At 45.8% G+C, this 16,462-nt stretch overlaps 1 protein-coding gene across 1 annotated transcript in view; it reads right to left on the bottom strand.

Moving 5' to 3' along the window:
* Window positions 1–7,994: 7,994 nt before the first annotated feature.
* The window catches only part of FSTL4 (follistatin-like 4), a 676,535-nt gene continuing 668,067 nt past the window's right edge, over window positions 7,995–16,462 (bottom strand). Inside the window, exons 15-16 of the mRNA XM_006872911.1 lie at window positions 11,516–11,625; window positions 7,995–8,697 (exon numbers count right to left, since the gene is read on the bottom strand). Coding sequence (XP_006872973.1) covers window positions 7,995–8,697; window positions 11,516–11,625 — 813 coding nt within the window. The remainder of the gene's footprint in view (window positions 8,698–11,515; window positions 11,626–16,462) is intronic.

Here is a 16,462-nt window from a genome sequence, read left to right as displayed (position 1 = left end):
GCCAGGTGGCATCATTGATGGACTCAAGTGTGGCAGCGGTGGTGTGGTTGGCCCAGGATCGGACATTGTTTTGTTCTGCTGTGCATGGGTTTGCTATGGGTCAGTTCCGACTCGATGGCACCTGACAACAACAACAACAACAACTCCCTATCTAGAACATCTGCCTGGAGGAGGACCAAGAACTACTGGAATCAATAATGGATTAGAATCCAGAGTTGCAGTGAGTTTTCAGGAACTTTCCAGGGCAGGTGGTAAGATGTTTTGAACCAGACATTGGTTTTGTGTTTGGGGAGCAGAAGCTTTGGCACAGGAAGAGAGACTTCCAGATTCGGGTTTTGGTCTTTCCCAAGCGGCTCTTTGGACAGAGCCAGACTAGGGACTATTTTACTTGGAACATCATGAAGTTAAAATGGTGGAGGGGAAGGGAGTGATGTTTGGTCAGAGAACCTGAGTCCTGCCTTAATCAAATCTCACTTTAACATCCACGAACAGACTGGCACCAAAAAAAGGGGAAGTTTTCTCAAGTTTTATTGTAAAATCCTCAGAAAAAGAGCATTTACAATGACAATACTTTATGATCATTTGTGAGTCATCTTCATATCAAGTGTTACTGCAAATACACTGTGTGTTCAGTACTGTGTAATACGTCAAAATAAACACAAACTTATTTCAAATGCCACATACTGTTACTGTGTTGGTACAAATTTCTACTAAAGTTGATGTATTAAAAATAATTTATATATATTTTATAAATAAGGAAAAATCCACATGTATAGTAATTACAGGAGGCCTTTTGAGAAATACTGGTGATTACAGAAAATATATTTTGGAGTCTACACAACAGCTCAAAGTAATGTAATCTGCCTTGATGTGAGAGATCTGAACGTTTTCTGAGGTGTGGGGAAAGATGAGAGTCTAATGGGTGAACGGCGTGTGTGGTTTCACATTTTGAGGGTCATTCATTTGCACGATAGCATTAAACAGTGTGTGTGACCACTCCAGCAAAACTCCATGCCCAGTTCTGCTTTCAGATCATCTCACACAGCCTTCAGAAAGCGCGAGCAACGTGGGAAAGGCAGGTGCAACAGGGCCAGGCCGGGAGCGGCAGGGTAGAGGGATGGCCAGCCACAGGACAATGGTGTGATGAGGGTCTGGGCTAGGCACCTTCCAGACCTGTTTTTTTTTTACCCCCCTCACCTCTCTGAAGTAGCTCAAGTAACCAGGGGCCAACAGCTCTTAAAATGAAGGCAGGTATAATGGTGGACTGTGGATAAAGGTTTAGATTTAGGAAATTTTCTCATTTGACAGCTCTTGAGTCCCATAACCAGCCAATAGTGGTTTCCTTTCCTCAGAAACAAAACTCTGATCTGTGAAGAGTCTGCCTTCAAAATGCAGCAGTCTCCCCAGCCCCCCACCCCCACCCATGGTATATGTGGAGAGCCACAGCTCCGCAGGCGTGGTACAGGTGCTAGTTAACCATTTTTGCTTTTTGGAGCTCAGGCCAAGCCCTCTAGAGTCGACATGGTCCATTTTCTCTTGGGCCATATGGGAACAGGGTGGTCATCCATATTAGCCAAAGTGAGATAGGAGAGAGGGGTGTATGAATTTTGTGTGTGTTTAAATGTACATGTGGAGCACCCCCGGTGCTGACTAAAGAAGCCTCACTGGTAATTTTGAAGGCTAATTCCCACTGTCCCCAAATTTCTCATTTCACACATTGGTTAAATCAGTCCATTGCTGTTCACAGCTTCAGAGGAGGACATGAATACATAAAACCATGACTGTTGGACTCAGGTGCCTGAAGGGGTGGCTGGTGCCCAAAGCCTGCTGGCCCAGATAAGATATTCAAATCCTCAAGTCATTTGGCAGGTAGTCTGATGTAGACAAAAGCAGGAAGTGAGCTGTATTGTCATGGGCTATTTGGAGTCTCGTAGTCACACCCGAGAAGAGGTACTATCCTTCTTGAATGTTTTTAAGCATCTCTGCTTACCAAGGCAGCTAATGACTTTCTTGAACAAAACTGCTTTGCCTACCTGCCAGACTGGTCATAAATAGAGTAGCTGGCCCTAGGAGTGACCTCTCATTGGTACCCAAAAGAAGAAAGCAGTATGAATAAAGGCCACTGAGTCTCTGGTAGTCCTTAGTCAGGAACCCCTTTCATGGGAGGAGCTGCAGTGGTGAATGGCTCACTAGTAGGCCTAAGGCATAGCAAGGGAGTGGGGAAGGAAGAAAGGAGGGAGGGTGGGAGCTGGGTTAGGTAAAGGAAGAGGTTTGACAAACATGTCATGAGTTCTATCTACATGGTGGTCCCTGCCTGACAATCTCACCTAATGTCCCTGACAGTTCTGAACTCTCTCTGATTTGGTTACCCACCTCCAAATGGCTGAAAGCTAGGATTTGGGGTGTGTGTATCTGGCCAATAAGAGGCCAGGCCCCAATAAGTTGTTACTACATGTGGAGTGGGGTCTGGTGTGCTAGTAGGACAGGCTGGGTAATAGACGTCCACATCAGCACTGGCATCATTCTACAGCACTTGCCTGGTCACCTGGTAGGGGTGTGGCATTCTGGTGTGTTGGGTGTAGGGGAGGCGAATGTGAGGTAGATAGGTGGATGTGTTGGAAGGTGTTGGGAGCTGTGTCGACACCTGGAGGCTGGCTTCTGAGGAGGACTGGAGGGTGAGAGAGACAGATGAGGGATTGGCTACTGAAGATGGCTCAGTGTCCACAGGACTTGAGTGAAACACATTGTGAAATATATCGACTACTTTTTAAGCCTCTTGTAGAAAAATATATCCAGAATGAATCTGTTCCACATCTTAGTTCTTAAATCTCCATCAGTTCACAGGTTATTGGTCAACAGAAAACAAGAAGTGTGGCTGCACAAAGCCTACTCACAGTCACTTTCCTAAACGAAGATGGGCCAGTTAAAATTCTCCAGGGTACCAGGCAATTCCTGACTTTTTTGAGGGGGTGGGGGTGGGAGGGTTGGGCGAGGGGTTGAAAATCTTCCTCCAGAGTTACTGCCTGGAGCTGAGAGTCCTTTTTTTTTGGACAGATGAGCAGGGAGATGGGGAGCAGGTTGGGTTGGGGTGGGAACTGCAGGGGCTGATCTTCTCTCCCTGGTGATGGTATCTCTAGACCAAAGCATCTGAAGTTTGGTATCATGGTTGACCCCAGTCAAAGCTTTATAGGATTCTTCCGGCTACTTTTTGGGATTTGGGGAAGGCATCAGGACACCCAGATGACTACTTCTTGTTAGGTGTTATTGAGTTGGTTCTGACTCATAGCAAACCTGTCCATGTACAATAGAAAGCAACCCTGCCTGTACTGTGTCATACTCATAACCATTCCTGTTGGAGACCGTTGTTGTAGCGACGGTGCCGGTCTAGCTCATTGAGAGTCTTCCTCTTTTTTTGCTGACCCTCTCCTTTACCAAGCATGCCGTCCTTCTCCTAGAACTGGGCCCTCTTGTTAACCTGTCCAAAGTATGTGAGAACAAGTGTTGATAGCCTCTTTTCTAAGGGGAACTCTGGCTATATTCCTGCCAAGACATATTTATTCTTTTTTCTGACAGTCCATTGTATATTCAATATTCTTCTTCAACATCATAATTTAAATGCATGGGTTCTTCTCTGTTGTTCCTTATTCATTGCCCAGCTTTCACATGCATACTACAAGGCAATTGAAAATACCATGGCTTGGGCCGTGCATACCTTCATCCTTAAAGTGACATTTTTGCTTTTTAATGCTTTAAAAGAGGTCTTTTGTTGTAGATTTGCCCAATACAATTCAGTTTTTTAAATTTCTTGACTGCTGTTTCCATGGGTGAAATGAAATCCTTTGACAACTTCAATCTTTTCTCCATTTATCACAATGTTGCTATTGGTTCAGTTGTGAGGATTTTTGTTTTATGTTGAGGTGTAATCCATGCTTAAGCCTGTATTCTTTGATCTTCATCAGTAAGTGCTTCGAGTCTCTTCACTTTCAGCAAGCAAGGTTATATCATCTGCATATCCACAGGTTGTAAATGAGTCTTCCTCAAATCTGGATGCTGTGTTTTTCTTCACATAGTCCAATTTCTTGAATTATTTGCTCAGTGTATAGATAAACTATGGTGAAAGGATACAACTTGACACCAACCTTTTTAAAAATTTAAACCATGTAGTACCATCTTGTTCTGTTCAAATGACTTATCTCTTGATGTACAGGTTCTGCATGAGCATAATTAAGTTTTCTAGAATTTCCATTTTCACAATGTTGTTAAGTGCCGTTGAGTCAGTTCCGACCCATAATCACCCTGTATAGGGTTTCCAAGGAGCAGCTGGTGAGCTTGAAATTCAAATGGCTTTGCAGTCTGGCACATTAACCCACAGTGCCACACCAGGACTCCTTCACAATGTTATCCACAGTTTATTATAATACATACAGTTGATGGCCTTTGCAGTCAATAAAACACAAGTAAACATCTTTCTGTTCTGATATTCTCTGCTTTCAGCTAAGATTTATCCTCTTCTGAATCTGGCTTAAATTTCTGGTAGTTGACTTGGAGACAGCAGGAATAAGCCTGGGGCAGCCTCAGGCTGACCTGTCACATCAGTGTAGTTGTAGGCTAGGGTGATGGCATTCACCACATTGGGTGAGGTCCATTCTCAGACCTGCTTGTGCAGAGTTCATGCCATTGTTATTATTATTTGTTGTTGTTTGTTGCTGTTGTATTGGTGCTAATTCATGGCAACCTTATCTATAATAAAATGAAATGTTGTCCCGTCTTGTATTGTCCTCACAATTGTAGTTTGAGTCTATGGTGTAGTCACCATGGCGATCTCCTAGAAGCATCAATCTGTGGATGGCAAGGTGGGGTTTTGGATCTAGAACCTTGTAGTGGGAGTTCTTGTGCATGAGAATGAGGGTCTGAATTTTAATTCCTTAATTTCACAACAGGTACTTTGTATGTTTTTATTCTGTGGAGAAAAAAACAAAACAACCCAAAAAACTATATTGAATTTTTGTGAAATTAATTTTATTTTAAAATGACTGAGAGAGCTCATTATATAAGTGGCTTTTTGGTGATTCTTTTGGTAAAGCAAATGCTTCTTTAAAATACAAAATATTAGTTGTTTATGAGAAGGATCACCTGGTGGGTTTGCATCATCTTTTATCAATGATCCTAAAGCTGTGGTTGTAGAGTTGAGAGGAGGGCAGGTAGCACTTGGGCCAGCCTTTTGCCTACCTCCAACCTCAGCAGCTCTGGCGGTCTCAGTGCTGTACATTTTTGTTTTATGTTGAGGTGTAATCCCTGGAATGTTTTGGTAATTTGCCTCTTGGGGCCAGATTCTGAATCTCTGGCCTGCAATCTTCCTGCTCCAATTCCGTGTATCCAGCATGCTGGCTATGAGAACTAAATGTGCTGTCTCCACTAACTGAACAGTGAGGACAGACAAGCAGACATGCTGTGGAAAAGCTTAACTGTGGAAGAGTGGAAAAGGAACAAAGACTGCCGAAAATGACTTCTCCACTCCTGGATTAACATTCGAGTTTGGTTTGAATGGTCTTCTCTTAGGAATCTGGCGACCAAGATGGACCTATGTTCTATGCTGATAATCAATGGGACTCCTCTGTTAGGTCCAGAGACTCTCTTGCCGACAGTGGTGCTACAATTTCGGTGGTTGATGAAAGTTGGAGAATTTCAGTGGTAAAAATGTGAGCTTGGAAGTAGATGTGTCAAGACAGAGGTAGGAAAGAAAACAAAGGGGTGAGAGTTGATCCATCCTTCCCAGCTATTTAAAAATGGAAGACCAGACTTCTGAGGTCAGTTTCTTCTGTGTCTGTCTACACACTTCATTTTCAAAGAATCTGAAATATGAATGAATATGTTTAGGCCACCTGGGACAGATGTTTGGTGGATCTGGAGGGTCTTAGGAACTTTGCCGGTGGGGTGGGGGTAGTAAACGGGTGAGGTGAGTAGTCAGGAGGAAGGAAAAGAGCTGCGTGTACTGTACTTTTGCACAAATAATGTGCGTGTTACAGGTTTTTGCAAACCATTCAATTTCCTCATGTGTTAGTGTGTGCATGTATATGCATGTTATTTACGTGGATGTATTATATGAGAAAAAATACGGTATTTAGAAAGATACAGAGCTGCCATCTTCCTTGCCCTGACAGGTGTCATTTTCCAGCAGCACATATGTCATCATGGCCATATTGGCAGGTGTTGTTAAGTTGCCACGGAGTTGGTTCCAACTCATAGTGACCCTGTGTTGGGATTCTGAGGAATGGGTGGTGGGTTTGAACCAACAACCTTGTGGTTAGTAGTCAGTGCTGTCCCACAGTGCCACACCAGGACTCCTTATTGGCAGGTGAAGGCAGCCAAATTCGCTGAAGTGTCTGTAATGGGACCACCTCTCCTAACCAACCCCATGTGGTTTGAAAACTGATCACTTAACTCCAGGAAGTGTGTAAGTGTATTTCAACGAATGATGTGAAACAGAGGGAAGGGAGTGTTCTGTGATCCCATGAGCCTCCTTGCTGAGATTCTCTGATACTGGTTCTTTTTGCCGGGCCTCTCGGGCAACACTTTGATGTCTGTGGTGACGCTTGTAGTTGTTGTTAAGTACCGTCAAGTCAGTTCCGTCAAGTCAGTTCTGACTCACAGTGACCCTGTATAGGGTTTCTGAAGAGCAGCTGGTGGGTTTGAACTGCTGACCTTGTGGCTCACAGTCCAGTGCTGATCCTACAGTGCTTCACCAGCTTAAAGGCCTTTAAAGCCCACTGTGGCCTTTGACATTTGGGAAGAATGCCCCAAGGCCAGCCTGCCTTCTCCTGGTTCTTCATTTTTCAGTGTGTATGTATGTAAAGGGAGGGAGGGGCTGATGCAAGCCATCCGAGCTGAGTGTCAAGACCAAAGGCAGAAAAGAAATGCTTATACCAGAACCTATGAAACACGTTAGACCCCATCATGTCCTTGGGGTTGCTGCGGTGAGCATGGGGGGTAGCTGTCTTCTGAAGGCTGCCATACAATGCCAGGCAAACCCAGTCTACCCAGAAGCTGGGGCAAGGGGGCTGGTTAATGCAATGTCCCCCCTTTATTGGTAAAAAGCAGGCACTCAGGGTCTGTCCTGGTCTCTGAGGGTCCCAACACTGAATCAATTCTTCTTTACCGACGTGGCGTCCACTTCTGCATTTAGAGAAACGGGTGGGTGGCAATGGGTTAGAGGCCCTTCATTCTTGGGTGACCACTGTTGCGTTCAGGAGAGCTGCTTTCTGGCCATAGAATGTGGGGTTGTGAATCCCAGAGATTTGGCCTAAGGCAGGGAAGAAATCGAGCTGGACCTCGGAGAGGATCTTTCTGCTTGCTAGCATCTGAGATTGTAAAAAATTAGTTTTTAATCAAAAAATTTCAAAATAAAGTGAGTGATTTCCCCATCCCCAAAGATGCAATAAGTCATGTGGCTCTCCCTTAGGCTTATCACAAGTCAAATGGAAGGAAACGCAAGAAGCGGCTGTGAAGGAGAAAGACAAGGCAAGGGTAGACGTGGCTTTGGGGCCCGAGGCAGAGCTCCCGGTGCCGGGTGCGCCTCTGTTCCCAGGCTGACTCCGGGTCACTCCTCCAGGGCGTCAAGTCTGGCTGAAACTGGCGGTAAAGGACAATGACTATGTGAAGGCAACCGACAGAAGCTCCCGCCTGGAGAGCAGAAACTAGGCTCCCCAGCAGCCCTGGTCATGTGGCGTTTAGCTCAGCACAGAAATGATTCCTTTACACAGCAGCATGTGTTCTCGTCATAGCTCAAGGCGTAAATCATACTTCCTAACGAAAAAACCCCAACCTTGTTAGCAGCGCATACCTTATACTAGGAAACTTGCAAGGAGACCAGTGGTGAACCACAAAGCGGATACAGGTTTTTGCTTTTGTCTGTAAAAATGTACAGTGCGCCTGCTCGGGGCTGCGATGTCAGGACTAGCCGGTGCTCCCTGGCCGCGGGCTCTGCTTGGGGCTCTTCATACCTCGCCCACCCACACCACTGTAGTCCCCCTCTTTATGCCTGACACCTCACATCGCAGTGCATTTTGCCGCCCATTGATGAGAAACAGCGACTCCTGGGCTGCTGTTAGAAGGTACTGTCCGAAGAGCCCGCTGTCCCTCAGGATCCTGTGAGGCCCTCCCCAGGGCCAGGCCGGCTGTGTGGGTGGCTCCTTTAAGTTCTTCAGCACGCCTGTCTTCCCGGTGGACAGCTCCAGGAACAGCAGGTCTGGCTCTGTCTCCAGGGCCGCGTAGATGAAGTACTGATTGCTCTCAGTGAAGGAGCGCTGGAAGGCCAAGGCCGAGATGCCCTGGGGGACCCTTAGGTCATAGAGGGTCTGGATCTCCCCCCACCTCGTGATCTCCTGCACGTGCAGCTGGGGACTATTTGCTGCGGCACTGACGATGAAGCGCCCATCGGGGGATGTGTGCGGGGTGCCTGTAACGTCACAGTTGGGGCCAATTACGGAGTCTGTGACACTGTCCACCAACAGCTGGGGGGTAGCTGGGGAGGCCCTGTTCTGTCGGCACTGGATGAAATAGTAGCCTCCCAGGTGTGTGTGGGCCATGGCCTGTGGCACGCAGCCGTGGCTCTGCAGGCTGATGGTCTTGAGGAGCATCAACGTTTCCAGATCTACTTTGTGAACCGCAGGGACAGACTTGTTGAAGATAAAGCCGAACCTGAGGTGGGGGTGGGGGGGGCGGGGTGGAGAATTGCAGTCAGAGGTTGGAGGCCTCCATTTGGAGTAGGGGATTTGTCACATGTCTCAAACTTTCTATTTCCCCTTTATTGTAATCTTTCAATGGCCTGAGATCTACCATGAGATGCCATCACCCATGTGTCAGTTTGTATACTGTGGTGTGGCTTGTGTTGTTAGGAGCTTGAAGCTGTATTATTGCTATTTCATATACCAGCAGGGTCACCCAGGATGGACAGGTTTCAGTGGAGTGGCAAGACTAAACTAAGACAGACTAGGAAGAAAGATCTGCCAGTGACAACCCTAGACATCACAAGAGAAGGTTGCTTAGGTCCTTGGGCAGTGTAAATGGTTAAGTGTTGGACTACTAGCAGAAAGATTGGTCGTTGAAACCTGTCCAGAGGTTTGAAGTGATCTTGGGAGTCAGGTTTGGTGATCTGCTCCTGAAAGTTTATACCTTGAAAACTACAGAGCTGTTCCACTCTGCAATAGGGGGTCGCAATGAGCTGCAATCAACTTGCTGGCAACTAGCACTGTGCTGGCAGACAGCACCCTAGGTTGTAAGGTTCTTACTACAACAGTGGACCAAAGCATGCCAACAATCATGAAGATGGTGTGGCACTGGACAACCTTTCTTTTGGTATAGCATGAGGCTTCCAGGAGTTGGAGCTGACTCAATTAACAGGCAACAATTCTGGGGCAGGGTCAGCTTCCTAAGTGGTTCACCAGTGATCTCAAACCAAATGCAATTGTGTCACAAATGAAACTCCTGATTTTATGCTCTTGTAACATGCACTCAGCTTTTGAAATGATAAAGAAGGCTAAGCTCGCCCTTTGGCTGCCTTGGAGTCAGCTTCCTTGAGACCTTGTGGGCGTGGTGTGGTGAGCCTGGGCCTGGAGGAAGAACATGGAAGGAAAGGACTATCTGTTTTGACTTGTGCCCTGCATCCTAGCTGTCTTCTAGAAACCACTGGCTAACTTTGATAGTCAGGGGTGTACATGCAACCACACCTGTACGGATGCCCTTTCAGTGCCCCTGCCCGCTGGAGAGAAGTGGGCAGGGAGCAGCCTCTTCTCTGGCTGTATTGATAATTCTGGCAGGAAGAACCTTGGTGGTGGGGCCAGAGAAAGCTTTCATTTTGGAGCAACATGGCCTGGGGCTGCCTTGCTGCTCTGCTCGCTGCAGAGTCTGGGACAAGTTGCTGTCCTGTCTTTACCCCTGGGACTTGGAAAAGGGGAGTGACTTCCTAGAAATGTTGGGAAGATTAGATTTTCGAGAGAAATTTAGTCTGAAGGCACAGAAGGTGGTAGTTGCTCACTGTAGGACCTTCTGAAGTTCCTCTTTTGGAGGTCAGTTGCCAGGTGAGAAGGAGCTTGTTTCTCAGCAGGATGTTGAAAGGCTCTGTCTCAGTCCCCACCTCACAGAGGCCCTTTGGTGTGATACCTGCCTACAGGAACACGGCCAAGTCCTTCCCACAATTTCTTCCTGAATAACCAGACCTCAGTGTGGAGAAAATGCTCTCCTGCCCCAGGCTCTTCTTTAAAGCATCCTTAAAGAACGGTGCATGGGAATGACAGGAGGTAAATCCCACTTTGATATGGAACTTTAACTGTAAAGCCACACACACAGGAGCTGCAGAGCTGCTGTGTTTGCATGACCAAAACTATGCCTCTATATGGGGGACTGACAGTCCCCTCTCACCATTTCATAGACCTTAGAGGGTCTTTTCCAGCACCCTCTGCAGTGACAGGGTTTATACAGTGGTGAGTTTCTGCCTTGGGGTGAGTGTAAACGGGTGAGTCCTAGTTTAAGAAGTTCGGTGTCAGCTTGAAAAAACGTATCAACTCTTCTTGGAGAAAGGTGCCTGACATCAGATTTAAAAGTGACATAAATATTTAGTGCTGCAAGATATTTGGGGTCTTGATTTCTTCAAAGGTAGGTTTATTCTTCTCAATGCGGTACACTTACAGACAATGTTGGGGCTCTTGGACAGAACTAGGGAAGGGAGAGCAACCAGGCTGGATGAGGTTTATAGATGAGGCAATGCCTATGGTTAAGGAGCTCTGGTAGCGTAGTGGTTACAAATCGGGCTGTGAACTGCAAGGTCAGCAGTTCAAAACTACCAGCTGCTTCACGGGAGAAAGATGAGGCTTTCTGCTCCCATAAAGATTTACAGCCTCGGAAACCCTGTTCAGGGTCGCTATGGGTCAGAACCGACTTGATGGCACTTAACAACAACAACAACAACAACATGCCTATGGTTATTAGGCGATTATGTTGAATGGTGACAAAGCATGGCAAACAGGCCCCTGTATGGCTCTTCTGGGGGGTTCCTGGATGAACTCTGGGCTGGAAGCTAGCATGGGACATTGAAAGGAGTCCTGGCTTTGCATTTAGTCTGGCTGTGTTACCTTGGCCAGTGTCTTAACTTATCTGAGGCTAGTTTTCCCATCTCTAAATCAGGAATTAGAGTTAGTTAGGTTTTTGTGTTTAGCAAATGATATGTGCTCAAATAACAACAGTTGCGTCCCTCTTCCTCCATTGCCCTCACCTTGGGGCTGAGACTTCCCAACCTCACTGGGTCCCTGAGGGTTTAGGAGCTGAGTGTTATCCTTAACTACCACAGAGGCATGGACCCCAACTAGTAGGATCTAAGCCCTGAGTCTGCCAGGGAGGGACCCATTTCTCCATCCTTCCCATGGGCTCCAAAGCCAGCCCAGAGGAGCGGGGAGACAGTGAATGGTGAAGCTGTTTCCTGCAGGTGCATACAGTGTCTTAGAGGGACCTCAGCTGGTCTCACCTGATGTGGTTGATGATGAGGTTTGTTGGGGGGATGAAGAAGTCGTCCACTCCGGCGAAGGGTGTGCGGATGAGGTGTTGGCCCTGGCCAGCGCTGGCTTCTGTGATCACCTACAACACAGAGCGAGAGTCCCTGTGAGGGCCCACTCATGGGCAGGCTCAGGTGGGGGATAACAACCAGTGTCTGGGGAGGGGAGAGTGGAACGTCTCCCTTTGCTGTGCTTTGCCCACAGTAATCCTGAAGGAGTCATTGTGGGGGAGGTCTCAGAGCTGATGCTTCAGAGACAACCATCTCCTTCAACAGGGAATCCCACTCTCTCAATACCCAGGCCCTCCTAGGAAAAGAGGGAGGGAGCTTTCCCAGAATGCAAAAATGTTAAATGGTGGAATTGCTGACTGGGAATCTATTTTCTGGATGCCAGGTTCCTGGACCAGTTTGTTGGGAGTCCCTGCCATCTGCTGCTCACAGGGGTGTCTGGGAGCAAGGACACCATAACACATTAGAGACGGCAGGAGCCTGAAGGGATGCATTCAGAGATGCTGGTCATGCTAGCTAGACGTCTTGTAAATAGAATGCTGAGGAGAGGGTCTATGTGTAAGATGTCTGGATGGAGGCTTGTTGTAAAGAATTAGGCCCTGTGCTTATACCAATGGGAAGGACACAGCAGGGCTGACTCTTTCCGTGGAGAAAATCTCTTCTTCCCTGTGAGTTGGACAAAGGCCACTGAGGTCATTCCTTGGTGGCTGTTTCTGTCAAGTCTGTACCAGGGGACGGCATGCTGGCAGCTCAGGACAGAGCCTGCTGGTGTTGAAGTTAGAATCAGTGTGGTCTGGAGATCAGGCCATAATGCCCCTCTGGGCAGGTGGGCCTCCCTCTGTCAGGGACTAACACGTATGCCCTGGCATACATAGGTGGGCTTGTTCCTTGCCGCTGTCTCATCAGCCTTCACATTCAAGGCCACTACCTCAGACAGGTGGTAGACCTGCAGCCAGGGGGAGAGAGGCTTGACCAACTTAAGGCATTTTTGGTCCAAGGGACACACTGCAAGTTCTGGATAGCCGAGGATGCAGATAGTGGGCATTCCAGGTCACAGGGCAGAACTGTGGAGGTCTGTGTAGAAGGCGGACCCAGGGCTCTGCCGCATGAGGCTGGCCTGCAGGATGGGGTGGTCCCTGATGATGCTGGTGGTCTGTGATTCATAAATCTGGGAGCTGCGGCAGCTTTTTTGCCTTTAAAGATGGATTGCCTCCTGGGGTGGACTTTTCTGACAAAACCATACCTGGTCTGCCTTCTTGAGCAGGCTTGAGGTTTGACTCACTGTATGATCATGTTTCCTTTAAGGGTCAGCAGGCAGAATGCTAGACTGGAATGAAGTGGTTGTGATTTTTCAGCTCTTAAGTTCTAAAATTTCCTTAGGTTATTTCCCTGTGATTTTTTTAAATGGTCAAATGACACTTCCATTGTAAGTCCATTAGTAGGGACAGCCATGGGGGAGCTCATAAAACTGGGCATTAGGAAAATATCAGCATCAGGAAGCTGGATCTTAGAGAGAGTGAGGTGGGGGGAGGTGAGGGAAGGGGTGGGTATGCCAGAGAATTCCGAGCCACGCAGTCATTTCTCGTTATCAGACCTATCGTTTTAGCTTAGAGCAACATGGAAAATTGCAGGCTGTCTGTGGCCTGTGTCATTCATGCTCTAGCGCTCTGTTAACCCCGTATTCAGGGGTCACTTCATCAAAGTGTACTACCATGGGCTAGTGACTGATGCAGGCACATCACCCTCATTTTTCCAACTAGTCATGAGGTCCTTCTTGTGTTCCCTTCTGTTGTCTTAGCATATGACTGGGTACTCAAGTGCCCCAAAGATCATTCATGTACTCCTCATGTTTGTTGGTGCCATGGGCTTGGAGCAGGAGACACCAGTCATTGCCAGGTGGAGTCAGGAAGTCTTCTCCATCAGGGGCCAGGGGAAGCCAGCTGAGAAGCAACACCTGGGGAAAGACCTGGGAACAAGGGAGCCAATGGGACAGCCCTGGAAGGGGTGGATGGGCAAGAAAGTGCTGGGCAGAATTTGAAAAGTCAAAGGTGCCTCATTTATAGAAACAGCTTCATGTAGTTATGTGAAAGTTTGCTTAAATAATCCTTTACTGTTGGATGGAGAGCTCATGTGTGAAGTCCACAGGGAGGAGCACAGAATTGTGCTCACAGAGTTTTCGATGGCTGATTTATTTTTTTAGAAATAAATAACCAGGTCTTTCTTCTGAGATGCTTCTAAGTAGACCTAACCTCCAACTATTAGTAAGCAGCTGAGTGCTTAGCCATTTGCACCACCCAGGGATTCCATGAGAATAGGAATTAACTTGGCAACTGGTTTGGTATTGTTGGAGATTTAGGAACAACATCAGGATATTGTTATTAATGCCTTGTAAATATAAACTGCTGTAACATAATGCTGTAGCTAAATCTTGCTCACATCCATGATTAAGACCTTTGGATAAATTCTTAGAAGTCAAGTTGCTGATGGAAAAGGTTTTTTTTTTTGAGGCTTTTGGTACGTATTTAAGGAGTTTTGGTGGTGCAGTGGGTTATGTGTTGAACTGCTAGCCAAAAGGTTTAAAGTTTGAACCTATCATTTGCTCTGAGTTGAAAGATGAGTCAGTCAGCTTCCATAAAGATTTATGGCCTTGGAAGCCTTATGGAGCAGTTCTTCTCTGTCCTAGAGGATCTCTATGAGTTGGAATTGATGACAATGAGTGGTGGTATGTATTTTTAAATGTTTGTATGAGCTGACCTTTCTAGGAGAAAGTTTTGATGGTACTTAATTTTCTTTCTCCTGGTGGTGGAAGTAGCTGTGTGCCATGGAGTCGGTCTGACTCATAGCGACCCTGTAGAGGGTTTATGAGATTGTAAGTATGTGTGGGAGCAGAAAGTCTATTTTTTCCCCAAGAAGTGGCTGGTAGATTCAAACTGGTCATCTTGTGGTTAGCAGCCCAGCTTATAATCCACTACATTACCAGGGCTCCTTTTCCTTTATCCTAGCTGAGAGGAATGAAGGTTGTTCTATCCTGTTTTTCCAATGTGCATTCAGATGATTTCATTTTCTTGTCATAGTGCATATCCTGATCTTTCTAATTACGTGGCGGTGGGCATTATGGTCTTATTTCTGAAATTTGTGGAAGTACTTTTAGTGGTCTGTCATTTATGCAAGGATTTGCTGTTGATTACACTTAGTGAGTTACCTTTTTAGACTTTTAAAATTAAGAATGTCTGTTGTATTTAAGTAAATGCCTTTTCACTATGCTTGATTTTTTTGCTTTAAATTTGTTGGTGTTATGAATAATGTTGATTTCCTGAGGAACCAACACTGCATCCCAGAAACAAACTTTGCTTGTGCCATTTAGATATACTGCTGGACTCTACTTCTAATTGTATGTTTAGGACTTTGCTTCTGTATTCACAAATGAGATTAATCTTTTACACTTTTTAAGTTATATCAACTAGTTTGCTGTGGGTTAATGCGCTGGCCTACAACGTTGGTTAGAACTACAAGGTTGGCAGTTCAAGCTCACCAGCTGCTCCTCAGAAACCCTACACAGGGTCGCTATGAGTCGGAACCGATTCAATGGCATTTACAACAGTAGGCTATACCTTTTTTACCCGTATGACCTGGATTAGTTCAAATAATGTCAAAATTCTATTTGAAAGGTCTGATAAAACTTAGCTATACAGTTTTCCAATTCCTAAGGCAGGTGATGAGTGTGGTGGCTCCAAATGATAATTACTGGATTGTGAACCACAAGGTCTGTGGTTCAAGCCTGCCAGCTGCTCCATGGGGGAAAGATGAGGCTTTCTGCTCCCATGAAGATTTAAAGTGTCAGAAACCATATGCAAGGTCACTATGTGTTGAAACGGATTCTGTGGCACTTAACAATAGCAACACAACATGGTAATTGATTACAAGTATTTTGTCTCTTAAGTACATGTCTCTTAGATACAGTGAAAAAGAAATCTATTGTGTTTTCCATGAAAGTTTACATCACTAATTAGGTACCCATTTGACCGTTTATATACAAGTTGACTGTGATAACGAGAATGGAGTAAAACTCATGGGAGAAAAGCCCACAGAACCATCATTTGATGATGGGGCACAACTCAAAATGAAGAAAAACAGCTGTAAACATCCATTGAAAATCAGAACATGGAATGTACAAAGTATGAATCTGGAAAAATTGGAAGTTGTCAAAAAGGAAATGGAGCACGTAAACATCAACATCTTAGGCATTAGTGAGCTGAAATGCACTGGTATTGGCCATTTTGAATCTGACAACCACATGATTTACTATGCTGGGAATGACAAATTGAAGAGGAATGGTGTTGCATTCATCGTCAAAAAGAACATATCCAGATCAGTCATGAGGTACAACACTGTCTATCATAGGATAATATCCATGCACCTACAGGAAAGCCCAGTTAATACCACTATTATTCAAATTTATGCATCAATCACTAAAGCCAGTGAGGATGAAATAGAAGAATTCTACCAACTTCTTCAACGTGAAATCGATCACACATGCAATCAAGATGTATTGATCACTACTGGTGATTGGAATGCAAAGGTGGGGAGCAAAGAAGAAGGGTCAGTAGTTGGAAAATTTGGACTTGGTGATAGAAATGATGGTGGAGAACGCATGATAGAATTCTGCAAAACCAATGATTTGTTCATTTCAAATACCTTCTTTAGATAACATAAGAGACAACTATACACATGGACCTCACCAGATGGAATACATAGAAATCAAATTGACCACATCTGTGGAAAGAGACAATGGAAAAGCTCCATATCATCAGTGAAAACAAGACCAGGGGCAGTCTGTGGAACAGACCATCAATTATTCATATGCAAATTCAAACTGAAGCTGAAGAAAATGAAAACAAGTCCATGAGAGCC

This window comes from Chrysochloris asiatica, unplaced genomic scaffold (genome assembly GCF_000296735.1).
Source record: "Chrysochloris asiatica unplaced genomic scaffold, ChrAsi1.0 scaffold00215, whole genome shotgun sequence".
Taxonomy (NCBI): Eukaryota; Metazoa; Chordata; class Mammalia; order Afrosoricida; family Chrysochloridae; genus Chrysochloris; species Chrysochloris asiatica.
The sequence above is the reverse complement of the archived record's forward strand: the minus strand, read 5'-3'. Positions and strand labels throughout refer to the sequence as shown.